Raw genomic sequence first — 25,255 nt, 5'->3', positions numbered from 1 at the left:
CGCCCAGAGAGCTTCGGCTATGGGGCGGTATAGAAACAGAATAAGAAATGAAACGCAATTTGCCCGTGCAGTATGAATGATGAGACCCATAAAGGAGCTGCTCTGGTAAGTCAGAAATCGTAAAGAGTCTCTTTGGATGCTGTCCCCCCCCCCACTGCCCCCACTGACTCTGAAAGCCAGCCTGGTGAGGTTTGGGATAAGGTTGCACCTTCTCGCACCACCTCTGTGGCAAGCTCGTTTGCACTTTGACCACTAAGGGTACAATCTTATGTGGCTGGCTGGGGAATGCTGGTAGTTGTAGGCCTTTTCTCTGTCTAAAGATGCATAGGATTGATCCCTAAAGCTCCTTTTTTTTTAAAGCTCGTTTGCACTTTGACAACTAGGGGGGCAATCCTATACATGGGAATGATCCAATGTTAGTCCTACATAGAGTAGACCCATTGAAATGAATGTGACTTTGGTTAGTTGTAACTAACTTACATCTCATTCATTTAAATGGGTCTCCTCTAAGTAAGACTAACACTTGTTTAGAGAGCAAAAAAGTCCTACAACTCCCAGCATTCCCAGTTGAGTCGGTGCTGGCTGGGTACTGGGAGTTGTAGGACTTTTTTCCCCCGCTGTGCAAACCATGCACAGAATTGCATTTTAAGAGGACTCCGCCTCAGTCTCCCCCCGCTGTTCTTTCCAAGGCGCCCGCTAAATTTGCCCCGGGGCAAGCCACAGGTCGTGCGAAGAGAGGCGCGCAGAGGCCCTGCCCCGCCGTCGAGGCCTGCCGAGCCCCCTCGGGGGGGGGGGGCTAGCTAAAAGCGCGCAGCGCTGACGGGGTTAACCTCCCCAGCTCCTGCTTGGCTTGGCAGACAGGCTGAGCAGCAGGGCTGGGAATTCAAGAGCCGAGTATCCGGGCAACAACAGGCTGCGGGGAAGCCGCTTGCTGGGAAGCCGCCGGAAAGCTGCCCTGCTCGCCCGCCCCCCAGAGAGCGCCCCCTCCGGGCCAAATCAGAACTGCTCCGGCCCGCGGTTGCTCCCCGCGCTTGGGGCGGTTGCGGGGCCCTGCGACGGTTGGGCCCTTCTGGGGGGCGCCCGGACGCCGCTGCCGGCCATCGTGCAACAGGGCGCTCCCAGGGACGCTGGCAACTGGCGCTGCAGCAGCAGGGCTGGTGCCCACCGACTCTCTCCTCCTGCCTGTCCCCGCCGGGGCAACTTCACGGCTGCCCCAAGCGGCCCCGGCGATCAATCCCCCCCGCAGCCCCGCCCAGTCCTGGGGAGGGGAGGGGAGGGGAGGGGGGAGCGAGCGAGCGAGCGAGCGAGCGAGGCCAAGTCTCCTCCGCGGCGTGCCGGCTCCGCCACTCCCTCCCGCAGCCTGAAAATGGTACAGCTCCGAGCTGCGCCGGGTTGCTCCCGCTCTCTCGCAGGCGCACCTGAAGGCCGCCGAGAGCCGCCGTCGCCGTCGCCGTGGACAGAGCGGCGCAATTCCGACGATCTTCGGCGGGAAGCGGAGTCTTTCGGAAGCCTGGCCGCTTTTCCGAATCAGGCGGAGGAAAGCCGGCCGGCCTTACTAGGAAAGCGGAGCCCGCTTGGACCTCCCCCGCCCGCCCTTTTGGGATCGCGCGAGGGGACCAGCTCGGCCGAGGAGGAGCAACTGCTAACGATGCGCCTGGTTAGGTCGGGTTTCCTTGCCGGCTTCTCACGTCGGGGAAATAAACCCGGTTCCTTCCTGGCGCGCTGAAAACGCCCGCGACCTTCTGTTCCTTGACTGCGGGTCCGAGGCTGCCTGGGAGGGGAAGGGGAAGCTGCCACCGGGCAACGATACTGGAGCGAGAGGGGCGCGCGGCGCGGCGAGTCGGCGGCGCGAGCGTCGGTCATCGCCAAACACGGCGCAGCGTTGCTCTTTCAAAGTTTAACATCTCCCTGAAAGTCGAGTCCGGCTCTCGTCCTCTCCACTTTGGGAAGACTCTTGAGCGATTGAGCAGCCTGCTGAGACGAGGGGCAGGGGAGAGGGAGAGTAAGGAGCTCTTTCGCTGCTGCTGCTGCTGCGGAAATACCTCTTTGGGCGGTTGCTACAGTATTGTTGTTTTTCTTGAGCAGCAGAATGCTGTGCCCTTGATCAAGAGACACGCGCGCACGCACCCTCCTTCCCTCCCCGCCGCCCAGTTCTGTTGCCATCTGCTTCCAGGCTGCGCAAGGAGAGAGCTGGCTTGGGCGGGCGGGCCCGTTTCCTCCCAGCCTAGATGCACTTGTTGCCGCTCGGTGGTGTTCGGGAGGGTTGAGAAGACTTCCTCTCGGCTTCCTCACCTCCCTCCGGAACAACTTGGTGGCCGCTCCAAACTGAATGCCACCGGTGCCGGCGGCCGAGCTCTGAGACCGCCGCGCCAGCCAAAGGGCCGAGCCGAGCTGTCGGAGGCCCGGGAGAACGCGCCCGGGCCCGGCCCGCAATCCTTGCCAGAAGAAAAGGGTTATTGGCGGGCACCTCCGGTCCACCTAACCTGATCTATGATCAGCTCGGTGTGTGTCTCATCGTACCGTGGGCGCAAGTCGGGGAACAAGCCACCCTCCAAATCATGCCTGAAGGAAGAGATGGGCAAAGGGGAAGAGTCGGACAAGATCACCATCAACGTGGGGGGCACCAGGCACGAGACGTACAAGAGCACGCTGCGCACCTTGCCGGGCACCCGGCTGGCCTGGCTCGCCGACCCGGACGCCCAGAGCAATTTCGACTTCGACGGGCAGAGCAACGAGTTCTTCTTCGACCGCCACCCGGGCATTTTCTCCTACGTGCTGAACTACTACCGCACGGGCAAGCTGCACTGCCCGGCGGACATCTGCGGACCCCTCTTTGAAGAGGAGCTCACCTACTGGGGCATCGACGAGACCGACGTGGAGCCCTGCTGCTGGATGACTTACCGGCAGCACCGCGATGCCGAGGAAGCGCTGGACATCTTTGAGAGCCCGGAGCCTGGGGGCGGGGGGGCTGGAGAGGAGACCGAGGACGAGGGGGGCAGGGAGATGACCCTGCAGCGCCTGGGCGTAGACGACAGGCCTGCTGGAGCTCCGGGAGCTGCTGGAGGAGGAGGGGGAGGCTGCTGCCGCAACTGGCAGCCCAAGATGTGGGCGCTCTTTGAGGATCCCTATTCGTCCAGGGCAGCCCGGGTGAGTCGGTGGTGAGCGTTTGCTGGGAGCAGGGCCGGGTGGAAGTGCTGCAGGAACACAGGCCTCCTGAGATGCTCCCTGCATCCTAACCGGACCAACGGGGGTGGGGGTGGGGGTACATGGGCTCCTCCCCCCGGCTAGTTATTCCCCTTTTTTTGTTACAAGATGTTACGCCTGCCTTGCGCCGTCTGTTGCTCTTGAGATACGGTCGTTCAGCCTTCCCCAACCTGGTGCCCTCCAGATGTGTTTGACTACAACTCTCAGTGTCTGGCAGGGGGATGCTGAGAGTTGTAGTCCAACACAGCTGGAGGGCACCCATTTGGGGCCGCTGTAGTTGCTTCACATTTCATCCACTCCCAGAGGTTATGAATGGAGCTTCTGATACCTGCTCACCCCAACTGTGTCCACCTTACTGTTCTTTTATTGTTTATCGCTTCTCTTGTTCCCCTCGTATAACCCTCTCTCCTTACTTTCCCCAGCTGACCCAGGTGATAGGGGATATCTCTGTCCTCCTTTTCAGCATGTGTGTGTTTTCTTTGTTTCATGTATACACTCATGGTGAATCCCTAGATGTGATTTGCCCCCCTCCCCTTCGAGTCTATTAGCACCACAGCACAACCCTCTGTAGGCAAATGCAAGGCTGGGGCCCCGGGGAATCCTGTGCCGTACTGGAAAGCCCCCCCCCTCTGACTTATAAGCACACCCTTGAATGCATTAAACATGCTTTTCCTTCCTCTATCCACTGAATTCAAGATCTGACAGTTTTAGGAGAACCCAATAAGTGTTAGATATTTTTTCTCTTTGTGTATTCATCTACATACTTGAAAGAAGCGTTTAGTGTCCTGGATTTACCACTGATATTCAGCATTACAGCACACACTGTGGGTGGGAAGTAGGTAGATCTACTGCTAGATCTCCTGCTAGATCTCTGTGTGATTCGTTGTAGATCCCCAAGGGTTTCTGACTCTCAGTTGTTTAACAATAGCAACAACTAAACAATATTTCCACCTAAATTAGGCTGCTGAAAAGCAGACAACTTGGGTTAAGCAAGAGCAGACTTTCATGTGAAAGGACAGTGAACTCAGTTCAGTTCTGGTTCTGAAAACAAATTCCTAGGCTCAGAATGTGCTCAGGGGCACCCTGTTCTTTAATTCTAAGGGTATGTCTTTTGCAGCTGGCCCTAGTGGGTAGATCTTGGGGTTCTAGTAAAAGTCAAAGTAGATCTGACAGCCTCAAGTCTGCCCACCCTGGGCGCACATGATCCCTTCTGTGTCCGCATATTCATGGATATATACAGTACATGTATGTATGAGACTGTATCATAAGCAGACAAAAAACTTGCAAGACTTTGGGATGCAGAGTAGGCCCTTCTTCCCAAAATTGCATTCCTGGGGAATAGTATCACCCTACTTTTTATTTATTTATACTGTCCTCTCTGATGCATACCACTCAAACATGAGCCTTCCCTTTGGTTAAGGCAACTGTGAGGTTGTCCCACGGTTTTTCTCATTACAATAGTAACTTACTTTTAATCTTTGGAATGAGACCTTGCAGGCAGATCAGTAATACCTACTACTCCTGCCTCTTTGCAGGTTTTAGGACAGGAAATTCAGCCTGACAGAAATCTGTATGTTACTTGCTTGCAGAAATTCAAATCCCTCCCTTTTTAGAAAACTTTTTCATGCCTTCTAATGAAGACACACCCACTTCATTCCCATTCAAACCCATGCAAATTAACAGACAATAATTTATTATTTCATACAAACATTATTCACAAGCCATAGAGGCATACGCTCTGGCTTTTATACTCAAGAAACAGCCATTCACATATCTGTTTCCTCGGTCACATCAAACCCATAAATGTTGGCATATGTGCTGACATATGTGAGATAGAGAGCTAAATCTCGTATACATACACTTGGGATGCAAAAGCATTGTTGGCATTTAGAAGTGTGAACACTCAGTTTGGCTTGGCTTATGGCAGAGTTCACATCAAAATGTATGTGCTGCACAGGGGCAGGTGGGTAATGGAATTTACTTTATTCAACATGTTTTCTTCCAGCCAAACACTTCTTTCAGACACTTTAGGCAGCCACATCCCCAAAAGACACATTCCAGAGATGGGATTACAGACCCCTTCTGTGTCTCAGAGGTCTTAGATATCTAAAGCTCCTCTCAATTTATGAGAGGGTCCAAAATAGACTAACTGAAAACAGCCTCCAGGGATTTTCCCACACTGCACTTGCCTTCTCTCATCTTCTTTCGGCAAATGCTTTCCTCGGCCATTGACCTCAATGATGCCTGGTGATATAATGATCATTATAGTTGGGAAACTAAAAAAACCCCTGTCCTAATGATAATTATTAATGCACAGTAAGTAGTGATTATGAGGACAACTTTCCCCATCTTTTTGCAAACCTTTTAAAAAGATTATTATCTCAGTCCCCACCGCCAAAGCTCATGACCTGTTTTTTTGATAAAGGTTTCAGCCTGTTGGAGAAATGTTATTTATTTATTACATTTTTATACTACCCAATAGTTGAAGCTGTCTGGGCAGTTGTTGTTTTTATTCCCCACTTGGTAGAAAGCCAGGCTAAGTGGCTCAGTGTTGATGTCAGATAGAGAATCTGGCAGGAAATGTGGCTTTCCCATCCCAATGATCTCGGCACAAAGCCATACCACAATGGCTTCCAAAGTCATTTAAATTAAAGGAAACAGAATATGTATAAGGGTCTGGCTACCGTGATCTAGTTGGCTTGACCTGGCAGACTCTGCTCTGCTCTATGGGAACTGACAGCAGTTGGACAAGGAGGTTTGGTTCTTCTCCATCTCCAAACTCTCTTACAACTGTGATAAGTTTCTTCATATGGTGTAAATGGGTGCATAACCTGATTCCAAACCCTAGAGAAGTTCAGCAAGGTCATCTCAATTTGTACCATCTAAGTATCCAATACCTGTGCTTCTAACATTACATGCTAGAGTCAAGAAGGGTGTTTAAAGAGTTCATAAAATATGAATGGGTTATCTTGGAAAATGCCCTTGTGCTTCATGAAGTGGTGTAGAAAAAAGTCATTTTCCTAATGTCTTGTTGATATGAGGGAAAGAAATGTGAATTTCGAGCATTCTCCTTCCCTCAAACGTTTCCAAAAACTACGTTTGATGTTTGTGACTTGCTGGGATTTGACTTACTGAAGACTGCTATGATTGGTTCGTCTTCCCCATTACATGAGAATAAATTGTAGCGGAACTTTAAACCATCCTATTACCCATTGTACATCAGAAGTAACTTCACCGGGGGTATGAAGTTTTGGCTTACTTTATCAGGCCAGGTAGTATTTTCAAAATAATTGCATATTTGTTCTGAATAACAAGGCACAGGAACAAGATCCTAAAGTGATTGGCCAGTTTTGCTACTTCAGTGTTTCTACTCAAAAGATTTCATACCTTGCCATGTATTTGTGTGAAAATGTGGAGAGCAGAGGATAGTCCCTAATAGTCATATGATTGGCTGTGATCAGTGTTATGTTTCTGTGAAGAGGCATCACACACACTCCAGGTTCAGCGGTACTTGCTCCTGGGTTCCTGCCCCTTTCCCTCCCCTCGCACATTACTGGTGGACGGGGACTGACACGTGGACAGCCCCCCCCCCCGATCTCCCCAGGCTCCGCCTCCCTCTTCCATGCTTTTGGCCAGTCCCTGCCGCTCTGCCCCTCTGCCGCTCCTCCACTCTGCCACCCCCCCTCGCTGCTGCTCTGCCGCTGTGTTTTGAACAGGAAGGCTGAAAATGGCGAGAAGCCAAAATGGCGCAGGAGCGGGAAGGCTGAACGCCCATTCAGACTTCGTCAACACGACCACGCCCCCAACAACCACACTCAGGGCTTCATTCACGCCAGGGGAGAAATACACAGGGGGGACATGGTGCTCCATTTGCGCATAACTGGAAAAATACCCCATTTTTCTGTTTGAGGAAAACATGGGATAGGTGGGAGGAAATAGTGGAATAATGACTGGACAATGACGATTTCATGTAATGGATCTGCACAAATTCAGTGAGTGAGCAACCATGAATGTGTAATAAACTTGAGGTGTAGAGATCCTCTCTGTCTCCAGTCAGGTCTCCTCTATGTATTGCCTGCCTCCAGTCTCATGGACACACACACACACACACGTTGGAAAAGGCCTTGTTCTAAAAGGCTGTGCCACAAAAAGGAAGAGCCTGGTGCAGCAACAGCAAAAGCTGCTCTTGTACCAATCCTTGGGCTAGGTTTGGCTGGATCCCTGCAATGCCACTGGGCTCAGTATAGTAGTTCAGAAGTTTGGGTTGGACTTAAGAAGGCTCTCTTTCCACACCTATGCAGGACCTATTTCCAGAACACTAAGTGGGAATGGAGACATAGTATAATGACAGTACGTGTTTGTTCTGGAATCACACTACATCAAGTTAGAAGTCCCTTAAAGACCTTGCTGGCTCCACATGAAATGCAGAAAAAGCTGCAGGACTAGCACTGGCGGCAGCGAGTGGCTGACTCTGAAGTAATGGTAGGAATCGGCACTTGATGCTGGGAAGAAGCTCTGTGCTCCTGCAGGGATGAACAAAGAAACGCCACGCCAGAGACTCGCACAAACAGCTGTAATCATGAACATGAAACGCAACAGCAGTCTGCTTAACAGGGGAGAGCAGAGTTTAAAAGCTCCTGAATGAAAAAGGACCACTTTCTGCCCCTCACAACCGGACATTAATTTTGCACCCAGACCACTCAGACGGCGTGAAAGATGGAGAGCTGCGTTATGGGTGTAAGTCACCAGAAATTCATACAGAGGTCCTTTGCACCTAACAGGTGCCTGTACTTCACCTGCCATCAGGTGATAAATGGAGTGACAGCAGCAGGGCTACAAGGGTCTCCCAGTGGCTGAAAGCAAGTATGATGTGATAGTGTCTGCCATTCAGAACTTATCGGAGAAAAAAAAACTCCAGAGAGCTGAGTGGAATTCCCTTCCAAGGAATAAATGTTTGGCCCCATCAGTACCGGCTTTTAAATTAGGCTTTTTTGAACACCCATCTGTTTTGGGTTGCTTTTAGCTGAGGTGCTGGGCTGAATTTTAACTGTTGAATGATCTGTAGTGCTGCTGGTTTAAAATTGTTTAAATTAATTTTATTGGCGTGTGCTGCTGGCTTGTAAATGGTTTAAACTGCTTTTTTATATGTGTTCTACTGGAACAGCAAAGTGTTCTTTTATGTTTATTTTTAAATGTATGCCACTTTGTGAGGGCTGTGCCATAAAAGGCAGCACTGGACTATTTAAAATAAACACAATAAACGAATGGGATTATGCCTGGAGATTCGGCTGATTGTTCCACGAAGCATTCTGAAATCAACATTTACCTCCATGTCATGAGAACTGGTGTGGTGGACTGGGACTCTGGAGATCCAGACTCTAGCCCCCACTTGGCCATGAAGCTCACTGGGTGACTTTGGGCCAGTCGCTGATTCTCAGATTGACCTACCTCACAGGGTCGTTGAGAGGATAAAATGGAGAGGAGGGGGAGGACCATGTATGGCACCTTCGGTTCCTTCCAAGAGGAAAAAAGGTAGAATATAAATGTAATAATGTAATAATAAATGAAAATAATAAATATCACAGGGCTTTTGCATCTCCTCTTGACTTGTCATTAATGATGAGCCAGGATAAATCCCGAGATTTTGACTGGGGCCAAGCAGTAGCACTGCAAAGCTCTTCGAAGCCACGGCATTTTGCAGCGTTCTTGTAACCAGCTCAGTAGAATGGTTAGGTGGGCTGATTTTTCACATAAAGCACCCAGTGGCTTTGAGGGAAATGGTGTATGTACATATGTGTGTGTGCGCTTGTGCTTATTTCACATTTGTCCCAGTTACTCAGTTTCTGGAACATCCTGCATCTTCTGGAGCTGCAGCCAAGAATATGATTTTTTCTTTTGTTGTTCAGTCGTGTCCGACTCTTCGTGACCCCATGGACCATAGCACGCCAGGGGATGGGGTGTCAAAGAGCATCTAAGCAGGGCAAATAAAAATAAATGATTTATTTAAAAATATCTGATTTTTAAATCTGATTTTAATTTTTTTTAAAATTTCAGTTACATTAGCAGTACAATCCTAGGCATGTTTGCTCATAAGTAAGCCCCCTTATATTCAACAGGACTCACTGTCTGGTGCATATGCAGTCCTATACACATGTACTTGAGAGTAAAGCCCCATTGAACTCAGCGTTAGGTTTGAGTAGACATACATAGGATTACTCTGCTAGAGTGCACTCTTCTGCATGTTTACTCAGACGTAAGCCCTACTGAGTGTAATAGGACTTACTCCCAGGCAGGTGTGTATAAGATATATGAACTACCAAGTGGAAAACTTGTTTTGAAGCAGGGGTGGGCAGAAAGTAGATCTCCAGATTGGACTTTAGCTCCCAGTATTCCTGACCATTAGCCATACTGGCAGGTGCTTCTGGGAATTGAAGTCCAAAACATTACCTTCTGCTCACCCCAGGTTTAAAGCAATTATTTTCTTGGAGACTGAAACAGTCAGAGCCTTGCTTCAACTCTTTATGAAACGAAGCAGAGAAATAGCCATCTTGCATTCATATGGGTTTTAATTCCTGCCTTTTTTGACAAACTAATGCGCAGAGAAAAATGAGCATGAATGAGGCTGGAGCGCAAGCAAACACAAGCATTCCCAGTTGTGCAATTGAGTTCTTCCTGTTTATTGTTAGTATCAGTGGAAGGTGTTAGACTGATCTTTGAGATACAAAAGAAATCAAACTGCCAACGAGTTTCACTGCAGTCCATGGCATGGCAAATTTCATACTGCACAACAATTGGATCTGAAAAGGGTAGAATAAAAAAGAGAAGTGAATTGTGTCTGACTCGTTTGGGCCTTGCCTAACCTGGTCATAAGCTGAATTTAAGATTAGTAGTAGTAGAAGAGAAAGAAGTAGCATGCCTTCAAGGCTAGTACAGCAGAGAAGGTAAAACAGTCTGCCTGCAAGCTCAGATTTTGTGATATGAACATTGACTGCATCCACAACCTCGTTTCATCTCCTTCTTTGCTTTGTAGAGTCACCCAGGTTGCAGTTCAGAGCATATTTTCCTGGGACTAAATCCCACTGAGTTCAGTGAAGCTTACTTTTAAGTAAACTTGTATAGGTTAACGCAGTGTATCTTAAATGGAATGGCTGGGTGGAGATAGGAGTTTGGAATGGAAAATTAGGATCTATTTATGAAGGGTAATATCCATTCAGAGAGGCTTTTTTGTTGTGCACTGATGGACCATAGTGGACAGTGGAGAGGAGAGGAGTGAGGCCATATAAAATGTGCAAATGACAACACTAAGCAAGCCTTTTGATCATGGCTATGTCTCATCCTAGGCTGAAGCTGAGCATGCATCTTCATTCTGTGTCTCCTTTGTAGTGATTAATAAAGGCAGATGAGAAAGAGAGAGAGGGAGAGAGAAGAAAATTCATTTTAAAGCTTGTTGCATCTCCTGTTAGATTGTTTTTTGTTGTCCTATGGCATGGCCATTTTAACCACTGAGCTTATTTTACCCTTCTCCTCCAGGTAATTGCCTTTGCTTCCCTCTTTTTCATCCTGGTGTCAATCACAACGTTTTGCCTGGAGACGCATGAAGCCTTCATCATAGATGTCAATGTGACTGAGACGCTGGTGGTGGGCAACACAACGGAGATCCTTGTGATGCAAAAAACGGAGACAGAGCCTATCCTCACCTACATTGAGGGAGTGTGTGTGCTGTGGTTCACACTGGAGTTTCTAGTGCGCATTGTTTTCTGCCCAGATAAATTGGTCTTCATTAAGAACCTTCTTAACATCATTGACTTTGTAGCCATCTTGCCCTTCTATTTGGAGGTGGGACTCAGTGGCCTGTCATCCAAGGCTGCACGGGATGTGCTGGGATTCCTGAGGGTGGTCCGTTTTGTCCGGATCCTCCGGATCTTCAAGTTGACGCGCCATTTTGTTGGACTTCGGGTGCTGGGCCATACACTCCGGGCCAGTACCAATGAGTTCCTCCTCCTCATCATCTTCCTGGCTCTAGGAGTTTTGATCTTTGCCACCATGATCTACTATGCTGAAAGGATTGGAGCCAAGCCATCTGACCCCAGTGGTAGTGACCATACCCACTTTAAGAATATTCCCATTGGATTCTGGTGGGCTGTGGTGACCATGACTACGCTGGGCTATGGCGACATGTACCCCAAAACCTGGTCAGGCATGCTGGTGGGAGCACTCTGTGCTCTAGCGGGGGTCCTTACCATCGCCATGCCTGTCCCAGTCATTGTTAACAACTTTGGAATGTATTACTCATTGGCCATGGCTAAGCAGAAGCTCCCAAAGAAGAAAAAGAAGCACATACCCCACCCAGCACCACTTGATTCTCCAACGTACTGCAAGTCAGAGGACAATTCGCCCCACAACAGCATTCAGAGTTATAACAGTCCCCCGGCAGCGGCAACGGCAGTGGGGATGATGGAGAGAAAAAGATCAGGTGAGATGCAAGATCACCGGCCCAGCCAAAGGCAGGGAAAGAGAAGTCGGTGGTAAGAATCGGGATGCAGCTAAACACCTTGTAGGGACTCAAAAGGCAAATTCTCTGTCATGTGTGACCCAGTGTTAGATCGCTGCCGCTGTCATGATGATGGATTAATAGAAAAAACGGGTTGACTCAAACCAATTTTCTCAGCATGTCCTTATAAAAATGTGCCCTTTTATGTTTATTGATCAGGGGAATCATAGGCGTCTAGCCAAAGCATCTGACTTGGCCAGTTCGGAAGCAAAGTCTCATTCTAGCAACTAGAAAATGAGCCAAAGTTGCTACTTTGATGTAAATGTGAAGTAGTGTTATTTAATGAGTGATCTGGTTCTAATTAAAGTCTCCATGTAGTGCTTGACTGGGAGGGAGGGAGGGAGGGAGGGAGGGGCCATGGGTGCTTCCAGATGAGACTTTTATCATGCAATTGCCCTGCCCCATTCATGGATGTTGTGGGGTATATGTGTTCCAGAGATGTTTTCTTCCACTTGTAACCCTCTCTTGTTTTCCCAATGCTTCTTCCATTTTCTTTCTTACCAGAAATTATCTGTTAAAAGAGGAAAAGGTGGAAAGCTGTACAATACCCTTCAGTTGGGAGCGCTAGGAGGCCTCTGTCTGGAAGCACCTCATGTTTTGTTTGGTGGTCTTTTCATCACTGGCCTGGTCACACTAAGCTACCAGTCATTGATGGCCAACTGTCAGGCATTCCAAGCCCTCCCAGAGTCGTGAAGCAACAGAGACTCTCTTAGAAGCAACAGAGACTCTCTTAGCAATCCACAAGCTCTTTATTCAGTTAATAGCATCTCTTCACACCTAAAGCGACTACAAAGACTGGGAGCTGCCCTCTGGGCCTAATTAATAAAACAGAGCTTTTGTTAAGAGAACTACTGAAACAGTCAATTGCTCTTCAACTACTGAACAGGTATTTCACATGCTCCACCAGTGTTTTCTGGGCTCCTCCCTTCAGGGACGGTCCTCTTGACTCAGCTTCTGATGGGCCACCACTCTGGCAGAACACCTCCCGCCTCCTCTCAGCTCCACCCGCTTAACTTGGCTGCGAGCTGTGGCATTCCTCAATGCTGGTCCTTCCTCCCCCTCTGGCAGAAACCAGGTTCCTATGGGGACAGGGAAAGATGGTCTACGAGCCTGGCTGTCCTGGTTGATAAGCCCCTGGGAAGGTTCTTCACTGACTCCTGGAGAGTCCTGCGGAATTCCCTTCCCCACTTCCTGTCCTGGCTGGGTTTCCTCTAGCTCTGCCTCCGAGTCCAAGTCAGAAACCAAATCAGGGAGCCTGGGCCCAATCCTGACGCCAACAGAAATTCCCTGGACCACTGAGGAGAGCCTCTAGACTGATGTGCACACAAGTATTCACTGTAGCTGCTCTCATGTCTCAGCACAGAGTAGCTTTGGACATTATAGAAAGCCCTGAGCTTGTAACCTACTTTTTGTCCCTCCAGTATAACATCCAAAGGGTAAATTGTTCATTTCCCTAATAAGGAGGTGCATGGATCTGTCCCCCTAGTTGATTAATTGTGTAAGGCATCGCCAATTAAAAGATTAAGGGCAGGATCCTATGCATGTTTACACAGAGACAAGTCCTACAGCTCCCAGCATTCCCCAGCCATTGTGGCTGGCTGGGGCATGCTGGGAGTTGCAGGACTTTCCCCCCTCTAAACGCGTATAGGATAGTGTCTTAAATTTGTATATATTTGCATATGATTAACAGTAGTTCTGAAGAGAGAAACCCCCATTACATTCTTTGGTTTTAGATGGTGCATACACATGATGCAGGGGGCATTATCTGAGAAGTATTTTTACTTGGGTGAAACCTGAGAAAGAGGAATGCCTCTTCTATTTCTTTTATTTATTATATTTATATTAGTGTCTGAAGTGGGAGGAAAAAGGAATTGGGATGGCTAGGCCAGACTCAATTATGTCCACCTAGAAAGAAGTGGGATAGTTATAGGTTTACCTGAAAAGAAGTGGGGTGGCATCCCACCCCACTCTGAGCACTAATTGACATCCTGCCTTGCTTCCATAATGGAACTCAGGGTGGCATGTATGGACTTTTCAGGCAATTTCCCATCTAGGTACTGATCAGACCCAGAGCTGCTTAGCTTCAGCACAGTTGCGGGATTATGTGCCTCCAGACCATGCCAGCACCTGCCATCAATGGCTTTCCTAAGTATGGGACACCTTTTTAAGGTGATCAAAAGGTTTCAAATCAATTGACTGATTAAACTAACTAAACTTTGCAATCATAGTCACTGCAACTGGCGCTTTGGTTCCTTCTGAGGAAATGTGCAACTGCCCCCTCCCTTCCACCTGGGTATTACACTGGCTGGAGAATGCTGAGAGTTGTAGGACTTTTTTCTGTCTAAACATGCATGGGATGGTGCCCTAAGGGTTAAACTAAATGCCTCTTTGAACCCCATGCTGGAGTTCTCTGCCTCTTAGTTCACTAACAGCAGCTGTGGGAGCCCTTTCCAGATCAGGATCCTAGTGTAGGAGGAGTGGGTTAAGCTGTCCCTACCATGCCCTCTTTCCTGCTGAAAACAATCCCCCCGCCCCAAGCTTCTATTTGCTGCTGTTAGTAGCTGTGGAGGAGGGGTTCTGTAGGAAAACAGCATGGTTGAAAAGGGCCCCCCCCCCACCCCCAATATGGATCCTCCCTATAAGTGCTGTTAGGAAGGTGCATGGGGTGCACGGTCCCTTGTGCAGACAGTTCCGTAATATGTGAAGTCCCCCTATTGGTGTCTAATGTTGCTTCTAAGTGGCCTCCCATGCCTGAATGACAGGCCTTCTTCTTGAGACTCGATTAACTGTTTGACCTTTTCTGCTGCAGCAAGTATCTGAGGGTTGTCTTTGGCCTCCCGTCAGCCAGGCAGCCCCTTACAGTATATGATCTACGTGGGGCTTGTTAGCATGAAAGTTCATTGATGCCGGTGATTTATTTCTGATTGCTGCTGCGCCTTTTTGTTTCAGCAGTTGGCAGTTGTTAAGCTAGGTGTAGTTGCTGCCCAGGGCTGTGGCTCTCCAGGGTGTCATGTTGCAAGCTCCGGGCTAGCAGCGGGAAGTGCTTTGGGACCTCCATGGGAAGCCTGAGTACTTAGGGGAAGAGCGGCTGTGCTTTCTCTGTCTTTGCCAAAAGAGAGGCAAGGATTTTTATTAAAGAGCCTTCCAGTAAATGACTCCTGAAGAGACTGGAGTGGGGGTGGGCGTGTGTGCGTGTGCACGCATGCACACACACACACATATGTAACTCAGAGGAGCATTGATAACAATGGAATTGGAGCAGCTTACATCAGCGGAGGATCCAGCTGGAATGGCTTCTGTCTAGATTTTGAGCCTAACACATACAGTTCAAACAACATGAAAGGTTTAAGCTCAAGAAGCACTTTGCTTGACCCCCGTGCAGCTCTGCTAACAGGAAGCACAACTTTTAAATATTTTTGTCCTTAAGGTTACTAGTTCAACTTCCCCAAGCTAGTTAATGATCAGATGAAGCTGGCAGGCAGGCAGATCAAATAGGCTCACCGGCAGGACGATTTTAGCCATTGTCTAGTATCAGTTGCCACCGAAATGAAGGAAGCTGAAAGCGGGTATATAAGCTCTATTAGCAGTAGAAAAGTGAACCAGGTATGATGCCTTCTTGATGAAACCTGCACCAAGGAATCCAAGAACTTTCAGGCATGGTGGTGAAGCAGCTCATTTGTATTGCTTTCTTCCGACATGGACTGAGGCATTGCTATGAGGTAATGAATGCTTTGAAGAAAGGAAGGTATGTTCTAGCACATCTGTATCAGTACTAGAACAGCCAGGCTGGCATGTTACCCCTGGAATTATGATGTAACTACAGCACATAGTTAAACTATGGAATTCACTACCACAAGATGGAGTGATGGCCTCCAGTTTGGATGGCTTTAAAAGGGGATTGGACTAATTCCTGGAGGAGAAGGCTGTCAATGGCTGCAGCTACCTCCAATATCAGAGGCAGTATGCCTGTGTACACCCATTGCTGGGGAACATGAGCAGGAGGGTGCTGTTGCACTCGTGTCCTACATGTGGCAGGCAGCTAGTTGGTCGCTGTGTGAACAAGGGCACTGGACTAGATGGACCTTTGGTCTGATCCAGCAGGCCTCCTCTGATGCTCTATGGCCTTAGATTAGGGGCGTTGAACCTCTTTCAGCCCAAGGGCCAAATTCAAGTTCTGTTTTGGAGAAGCTCTCAGGGGCCAGGGCCGAAAGCAATAGGGGCAGGGGCAAAATGCCAGCATGTTTTAGCTTAAAGCTCTTACTGCCGGTTTCTAAGGCTTAGGAGACGCATTTCAATCTTTTAGAATGGGAAAGAAATGTTGCACAAGCTGGGAAATCACCAAGCAGTCAGGGGACAGAGGGTAGAACCAGGGAAGGGGGCATGCCTCATGGGGAACCCCAGGGGGCTGGATTTGGCCTACAGGCCTGAGGTTCAACACCCCTGCCATAGATGCTCATCAGATAACTGATACAGAAAGCTCTTTCCAGAAAACTCCAGTTTCTGTGGAAGCTATAAAGTCATCATTGTAGTAGCAACACTTACTGTGTTTGCAGCCATTTTCTCTAACCTCTACAAACTTATGGGTTGTAGGGGCTGAAGTTTTCCACAGCACAGGACGCTCCTGTTTCCTGCAGTGTTTAGTATTTGGTGGGTTCACCTTCATACAACGGTGAATGAGTTGAGTGCGGATCTCCAGTCTAGACAGTAAGAATTTGATTCTAGTGTATTTTGGAAATGCCTCAGGATTGTGATCAGGCTCCCAGATGGTATAAACTCCTGGGAATTGGAAGGAGAAGAGCGGCTACTTTGTCTTCCACTGTGATGAGGAATTTAAGTGTATATGAATGGGCTGCAACCTGGTAACCCTAGTCTGTGATGCCCATGCAGCCCCCATGCTACTGCTCTAGTGGCAACAGAGGACTGCCCCTTCCCCTCTGCCCTTGCAGCCACTTATTCCTGATTTTCTTCAGGCCCTTTTGCCTACCATTATGTTGCCTGTTCCCTCAGAGAACCCTTCAGTGCTCCGAGATTTAAATGGCTCCCTCTTTGAGTACTTATGAAGACAAAGGAAACTCCCTTTATTTGTGGTTTCATACCTCCTTAAAGAGACAGCCAATTAATCCTCATGGGTAGGCCACTAAAAGGCTCCCTGAGAGAATGTGCTATATAACTCCAATTCTTGAGATCCCCAAGGCAGCCAGGGCAGCAAACCAGAGGTAAATATCCAAATAATAATAATAAACAGAAGCATATGCTTAAAATCTTCTAGTAAAGTGAACATTTCCTTCCAATTCACTGCCATTTCTCTTCTCTAAAGAGTCCCTCAGCTCGCAAAGCATGCAGAAAAAGAGCTGAGGGGCAAAAGCCCCACCTCCACCCCCATTCTTACACAGCGGTCACACACACACTGGCTCAAGTTTCTTCAAACAGGTAAAGGAACTCTCCTTGACTCTGCCGCTATTTTCCTGAATGTTCTTGGTTTCTTCCTTATTTCCCTGTTGCCAAAGCAGGTGGGGCTCTGGTCTCTTCTGGTCTCAAATGCTGACATTTTCCCCATTCTTTCTCCTTCCAAAGATACCAAGCAGAATGGCGATGCCAACGTGGTGCTGTCAGATGAGGAGCAGCCTCTTTCGTCACCACCTGAGGAGAAGCAGCCCGTGAGACGCTCAAGCACCAGGGACAAAAGCAAGAAAGCAGCTACCTGCTTTCTTTTGAGTGCTGGAGATTTCTCTTGTGCTGCTGCTGATGGTGGCATCCGGAAAGGTATGAAGGAGACCCTGAGACGTGTGTCGATGAATGGAGGGGAGGTTGTGGATGACGAAAACAATATATTTATGAGGAAGGTTTCTCAGCTGGGCAACTTCCCAGTCATCACCACAGTTTTAAAAGGGAAGGAAATGCTGCTTTTTAAGGCTGCTGCCCTCCCTGCTCTTTTTAGTCATATCTGTGATAAGGTTGCCAGGTTGGAGCCAAGAGAACATTTATAATATAACTCTTCCAGCGCAGCGACAGACAAGGCAGCTGCAACTTCGCCCACCCATTCCCTCTGTAGTCCTGTCAAGTCCTCCACCCCGTTGTGGCAAGCAGGACTCCAAGTATGCTGCTGCACAGCGGGTGGGGGGAAGGGTGACAGGACTGGGGAGGGAATGAGTGGGAGAAGCAGTATCTGCCTTCTCTGGGCCAAAACAGACACAGACCGGGTTTGCATGACACGAGAGTGTTTAATAAGTCATGGTGGCTCAGTAACCACCCCTGTGCATGCCAGCTGATTTCCCTAATTACCCTAACCGGGCACAGGTTGTCATGATGTCTGAACCCAGCGAGGGTGGGTGGCTGGGATGGTTAACAAACTGCGGGTTCTGGGTGGGTTGCCAACCCCCAGCCACCCACCCTCGCTGGGTTCAGACATCAGGACAACCCACGCCCTGCGAGGGTAATTAAGAAAATCAGTCAGCACCCAACCAGCACACATGGGGGTGGATAACAAGCCACTTTGGCTTATTAACTACCCTCATGTCAGGCAAACTGGGCCATTACTATAAATGTGTGTCTAGCGGCTACGTCTTTTCCCCCTCCATTTTTACTCTAGAATAGGTGCAGCAGCCCCAGTCTGGATTGGGACACTAGCTTGTGGGATGGTAGTGGTGTTGGTAAGGGGAGCTTTTAAGATCTGGATCTGACTCCCTGCGCCTACTCTAGAGTGACAGTGAAAAGAAGATGCAGCTGCTAAGTGCACATCTAAAATAATGCCTGTTCTGGCCCCTTCTCATTGCAATGCGGGATTTAAAGAGATTGTGTACTTGCTCTGGGTTGCCACCCGGCAGGAACCCTTGCCTTTGGTGGTCATGCAGCACAGCAGTGCTGTGGCTACTGCTCAGTTTTACAAGGAGGGGCAATACCCTCCTCCCGCATGCATACCGCTCATCAGAAAAGATTGCCCTTGACCAAAGCCATCCCATAGGTGCCTTGTACCTGTGAGCTCTTTGTTAATCTCTAACCCTATAGGCCAGTCTTCCCCAACCAGATACCCCCGAGATGCATTTGATTGCAACTCCCATAATCTCCAGACTCTGGGCTGATTTAGAGCATATGACTGGCATCCTTGGAATGGATTTGGCAGGTAAGTTTAGGTGGGAGGCAGATGAGAAACCTTGGGAGATGTTGCTCTTGCTCACATCTGCACTGAAGTGTCAGGTGTTGTTTTTTTAAAAAAAAACCCTGAACAGGTAGCAACCTCTGTCACTGTGGAATGCAGAAACAGCTATCAGGTGGGTAAAAATACCCAAAACAAACAAAATGGGATGTCTGTTGGTAGGCCTGAGTGCATGGATGAATAGATGGAAGTGTACATATCCAGCATAATTCTAAAGCAAAGCAAGAACCGAGAGATGGAACAATAGAGTGAGGACATTGACATATTGGTACCAGGGGCATTTCTAAGCCTGTGGCCCGAATCTACTTTTCAAGGCCCTGTTCCACAGAGTTTCGAGTGTCCATTGGTGCCAATGGAAGGTTTTTTGCTCAGCTTAATTACCATTTAGGGCATGGGGTCCCAATGTGATGCCCACGGGCACCTGATTGATTGATTGATTGATTGATTTGATAAATATACATACATGGATTTGTATGAAATGCATACAACTTTCTAGCCATTATACATGGGCTGCAACAAAAGTGAACCAAATATCCAAAGAAGTAGCTATTTGAAGGTGGCCTCTATATGCCTCCCTTTCAAATATTGAAAGTGTTGTAAGGGCCTCAATCCATTGCATTATAGGAGGTGAGTGTTTATTCTTCCAATGTTGTAATATCGGTCTTTTAGCTATCAAAAGACAGCTGACCATTTGTTAATTCCTATGAAACAGGTAAATTATTTAAAAGAGCGTGTACATCAGTGATTATTAAAAACTGTTCCAGTAAAAAAAAATTATCTGTGTAATAACCTCCCCACAAAAAGAAGCAACTACTGGACATTGCCAAAATATATGTTTAAAAGGAGGATTAGCTGTATTGCGCTGCCAGCAATTAGCTGAATTAGACAATCCCTTATTAAAGAGATGTTGCAGTGCCCGACAGACACCAAGCAACAATTTTTGCTGAATAAGATAGATGCAAAAGGTAGACACCAAAGTAGTGACTCACTGATTAGACATTTTGTGGTGGTGCCCACAGTACTATCTCAAATTCCCAAATGCACCCACTGGTACTAAAGGTTGGGGATTTAGGGGGTAAACTCCCCACATGCTACAACACCCCAACTTACCCCCCCCAAAGCCTTCCCCTGCATGGCAGTTAAGTTGAGGAAAAAAACTTTTGTCCATCAGTTGGAATGAATCTTTTAAGTGCCTGGTAATACCCCTAATTGGTACACACAACCATAGTTAGTTGTTACCTAATAATATACTAACTTTAACATTAAAAAATATCCCTGAAAGTGGGACAGTAATCAGAACAGCACAGAGGATTAGGCATGGACTGCGCAAGTTATTAGCGGTACACATCCAGGTACAAAATCCAGGTGAAAAACAACTAGTGCAAATGTACGCTTTGGCCTGGTTCACATGATCACTGCAGCCCACCCTGGCTTAAATAAGCCATGGTGGGTTGCAGCGCATGCCAGTGGCCACTGTGAATATTCAAGCTGTAGCAGGCGGTTGTCATGGGTTACCACGTTGTCTGGACCTGGGATGTTTTGGGGTTGAGGGTGGTTTGTAAACCACAGTAACAACCCACCCTGCACTAGGTTCACACATCATGATAAGCCACAGCGGTTGCTATGGCTTGATATCTACTCTTTAAGGCTCCAGTGATTGTGCGAACCGGCCCTTTGTCTCCTTAGTGGCATCATTTCCATTTTCTGTCACAGTTTCCTCTGTGTTGGTAATTAACGTTCTTTCTTTTTTTGCATCTGACTTTACAACGTGGCTTAAATCTTTCCTTTAGACATGGCTTTATTTAGAGCAGGGGTAGGGAAGCTATGGCCATAGGGTTGCATGCAACGCTCAGCCTGATTTCAAAAGCCCTCTGCAGTTCAGACATCTGGGGAGGAAGAGGGGAAGAGAGAGAGAGAGAGAGAGAGAAAACGGGGTGGCAGAAAGGAAGGGGGGGTAGAAAAAGAGATAGAAATAGTTGGCCCCACCTATTACTGACTTTGGCCGCATCTACCATTGGCATGTGGCCCCAACAGATTTCCCCCAACAGAATGTAGCTCTGGACAGAAAAAAAGGTTCCCCACTCATGACATAGAGGGTGCTTCCAGATGGAGTGCTTCTAGCACTAGAAACCAAAAGGCATTGTGCAGAGCTGTTCCATATTTTTCCTTAATGGATTTTCTTCCGTAAGGAAAAAGACAGAAGAAGCAGTAGGAAAACATGGGAGGGTTACAAGTGGAAAACCTAGCATTCCTGAACATTGGCGATGCTGGCAGGGGGTTCTGGGAGTTGAAGTCCAAAACATCTGGAGATCTACCTTCTGCCCACCCCTGATCTAGATGCTCTGTAAAATTCCATAAATGAGTCAGGGTGATTACACCTTAAAAGCCTCATCTGGAAGCACCCAGAGAATCAGTCTAAATGTATTTATCTGATCCCCCTCCATTTAATCTATTGACACCATCTACTTGTTTAGTTACCTCCATTCTCTTTGTACCAGCCAGCTTTTTTTCTAGCTCATGTTTTTTCCTAATCTCATCACTTCTTCTCTTTCAAGGTTCTCAGCAATGGAGGCATATTTTTTTCTGACTTACACATCTTGTTCCCATTAATATGCTATGTTCAGTGCAATTAAGCTCTCATTTACACTAGTATGCATAGCAGAAGAGGAGTGGGTAGGTGCATTTTTTAAAAAGCCCACAGTAACTAGGCTGGGTAAGTTTATTGGCTTGCATCGCACTAGCAGTCATCTGCTTCAAGGGAGTACTTTTAAGATAAGAGAGCTGAGAAAACATAACCAAATAGGACTGAGTCATTATCATGAACAGATCTGCTGGCTCTCTGCCTCTTTCTGTTGAGAGCTGAAAAGCAAGCAGTAGCTGCTTAGATCTGAGGTACTGTCAATCTCATTTGCTGCATAAGAGCAGCATCCAAAGGGATGTGTGTGGAGAGCTTCCATGCACACACTGGGAATCAACTTTATTTTTAAAAGTATTGCAAGCATTCAGATCCACCACCACCCTTTCTTTAGGCATGGATGTTCAGGGAGAAAGTAAGATAGAATAAACTGAGATGGGAGAACTTATGTCATGTACATGTTAGAGCAGCATGGTCAATGGCCATGCTGGCAGGGAATGGTGGGGTTGTAGACCTACACTTATGGATGGCACCAGTCTGGGGAAGGCTGGGTTAGAGTGACTGTTGGCCTCATGAGGTGGTCTAAGCAAGAGTCTGGAACACGGAGACAATTTATTACAGTTCACTTGATTCCATCCAGTGGTTTGTTCTCAGGTGACCTAGTTTTAAACATTAGGACATCAAAACATAATGCAACAATATTTGGTTTTGTTAGGTCTCCGTCTTTGGTTCCATTTGATCCCATACCATCCTATTAACGCTCATGGCCCTCTGGTCAAGCACGGCAGAAAAAGTGTCTACCTTGGAAAAGATGGTGTAGAAATATAGTGTGGGAATGGGGAAGCACTTGAGGATAGGGCATTCAAAGTCCTATTTCAGTGCTTCTGCACAACTAATAGTTGTGCAGAACTGAGTTTTAACAGGTGCAGCTTCTCCCATTATCTCATGCCCAACTACAGATCTCCTTGCAGTCTCATGGAATTGACAGGTTCCATGTACAGTCTTCATAGGTGGCATCCCATTTGGGCAAGTCCCAAGAGGACAGGGAAGGTAGCTGTCTCTAGACCAGACTTCCCCAACCTGGTGCTCTCCGGATGTTTTGGGCTATAACTTCTGGCATTCCTGACCATTGGCCATTCTGTTTGGGGCTGATGGGAGTTGTAGTCTAAAACATCTGGAGGGCACCAGGCTGGGGGAGGTTGCTGTAGGCATATCTGGGAGAGCACTCCAACGCTCACCTGAGGGCAAAGGAAGCTGCCATCGAGTCAACCATCAAGAAAATTGTCAAGAGGATAGTGAGGTGAACAGAGACATAGGTACAATGATATTGTTGTTTGGGCATGACAGATCAGGTGGGTACTAAGAAGGATATTTGGAGCAAAGTGTTGAATTAATTATATGCTTCTATTGCTAGCTTGTAACAGACACCCACCCCCCTGGCATTTGGAAAGGTTCTGAGTATGGGCTTTTGTGGATTTATAGATTGTCCATATTTAAAATGCTGATGAGCAAACTGAATATGAGTCATATGCAAACAAGCGTATGGTGAATGTGCTTGTTTGCATAATTCAGTGTACAGTATAAATGCACAAATCCATGTCTGTGAGTATAGTGAGTATCTGATGCAAGTAAATATCACTTAAAAGTATAGGGATGGTCCTGGATTCAAGCCATGATAGGCCTCCTGTGCTTCTAATAGTTGTGCAGAACTGATAGTTTTAAGAGGTGTGACTTCCCCCATTATCTCATGGCAAACTATTGACAGCATCAGGCCCCTATTGGCTCTGGCAGTCCTAAACTGAAGGTTGATGGTATATGTCTGAGTGTACATACATGGCTGTGGAAGTGAGTAATTGATCATAAGGCTACGCAGCCCATTTCATTTGCATGTTTTCCAGTATTAACACATCCCTGTACATCTGTGTCCTTCTGTGCGGTGTGAGTACCCCACACATGGAGAACACTGAGCCTCTGGAGTATCATGAAATCAACGAATGATATCCGCTGCCCTTCTGGTGGCTCATATCTCCTTATAAAATGCCTCCAAACAGTTCCTTGGCAACAAAGAAACCCGTTTTTAACCACTGAGAGTGACTTCAGCCATCATCTATGTGTGTTGCTGGGGAAGCTGTCTAGCTAAGCAGTGTTCATAGCAATTAGGACAGCAAAAATAAAATAAGGGTGTAATCCTATGCATGCTTAGACAGAAAAAAGTTCTACAGCTCCAGTGTGGAGCTGAGAGCCAGTGTGGTGTAGAGGCTAGAGTGCTGGACTAGGAGTTGGGAGATCTGGGTTCTAGTCCCCACTTGGCCATGGAAGCTCACTGGGTGACTTTGGGCCAGTCACAGACTCTCAGCTCAACCCACCTCACAGGGTTGTTGTTGTGAGGATAAAATGGAGGAGAAGGAGGACTATGTACGCTGCCTTGGGTTCCTTAAGGAGGAAAAAAGGCGGGATATAAATGTAATAAATAATAATAATAAATAATAACTCCCAGCATGCCCCAGCCAGCATGGCTGGGGCATGCTGGGAACTGTAGGACTTTTTTCTGTCTAAACATGCATAGGGGTGTGCCTTAAAATAATCCTTTGTGCAACTGTCTACCACTTGGCAATTTTCCTTACAGTTCTTTCAGGGATTGTGTGCCGCTGTGTCCCTGCTTCCGATTGTCTGTGTCTGCATGGAGTTTCATTTGCTCTTTCTTGATACAGATAGCATTGAGAATGTAAATAAGTACAATCTGGTATACAATTCCAAGACCATACCTGTACCTGCAGCTCCTGCTTTATGGTGCTGGCATTTTCAGGAGGAGGCATGTTAGATATACACTGTTAGCATCCACATCAAAACCAGGCCATACTGTGGAAATGGTACAACAACAGACATAGGGTGCTTTCAGACGAGGCTTTTATCTCGCCTTTTCCCTGCCACATTCATGGAATTTTATGGGGGTCCAAACATTGTCATCTTCCACGCATAACCCTCCTGTGTTTTCCCACCACTTCTTCTGTCTTTTCTTCTTTCTGCAGAAAATCCATTAAGAAGAAAAAGACAGAACAGTGGCACAATGCCTTCTAATTGATAGCACTAGGTGTTCTCTGTTGGGGAGCACCCATAGTCTAGGAGCTTGTACAGACGTCAGCAACTGATGTGGAGTCAGTAGAAGCTATACATTTTGCAATGAGCCCCAGAAAAAAAGACAGCTATCTTTTCAAAATACCTGCTTCATTTGCTTCCCACACTAACAGTTTAGTTTACAAAGGTTGAACCAACAGCATGGGAAGCTATTGTTTGGAGGCACAAAATTGAGCTGCTCTCCAACTTATTACTTCCCATCTGTGTTGTGTAGAACTTAAATGCCAAAAAGGTTGGACCCCCGTCATGTTAGATCTCCTGATCTCCTCCTTCCATACCCCTTCCATATTTATCTGCTGGTCCCCTTGCCAACCCTCCTCTCCTGCCTGCTGTCACTAGCAAAAAAAAGTCGTACAACTCTCAGCATTCCACAGCCAGCCGTAAAGTTATAGGCACCATTGCTGGGCAAGGACCTGGCAATCCTGAATAGGACTTGCTTACCAGTAAGCAACAGTATGTTTAGGATTGTAAACTAAAGACTGTTAGCCTGCTGTAATAATAAATGGTTAATAATCCTCAATCTAGGGAACAATCTCAGATTTCTAGAAGGGTCTCTCAGCTTCTGCTTTCTGACTGC

At 47.5% G+C, this 25,255-nt stretch overlaps 1 protein-coding gene across 3 annotated transcripts in view; it reads left to right on the top strand.

Moving 5' to 3' along the window:
- The first annotated feature begins 1,273 nt into the window (after window positions 1-1,273).
- Window positions 1,274-25,255, top strand: part of KCNC4 (potassium voltage-gated channel subfamily C member 4) — a 39,894-nt gene continuing 15,912 nt past the window's right edge. Inside the window, exons 1-3 of one of the 3 annotated variants that reach the window (XM_084852849.1) lie at window positions 1,274-3,147; window positions 10,735-11,677; window positions 17,330-17,518. In XM_084852849.1, coding sequence (XP_084708975.1) covers window positions 2,491-3,147; window positions 10,735-11,677; window positions 17,330-17,518 — 1,789 coding nt within the window. In that variant the 5' untranslated portion in view covers window positions 1,274-2,490. Of the gene's footprint in view, window positions 3,148-10,734; window positions 11,678-17,329; window positions 17,793-25,255 lie in introns of those variants that run through there. The other 2 variants (XM_084852850.1, XM_084852847.1) reach the window with 2 other exon arrangements.

This window comes from Heloderma suspectum, chromosome 4 (assembly GCF_057233095.1).
Source record: "Heloderma suspectum isolate Gila_16-S chromosome 4, 16-S_ref, whole genome shotgun sequence".
In the NCBI taxonomy this organism is placed as follows: Eukaryota; Metazoa; Chordata; class Lepidosauria; order Squamata; family Helodermatidae; genus Heloderma; species Heloderma suspectum.
The sequence above is the reverse complement of the archived record's forward strand: the minus strand, read 5'-3'. Positions and strand labels throughout refer to the sequence as shown.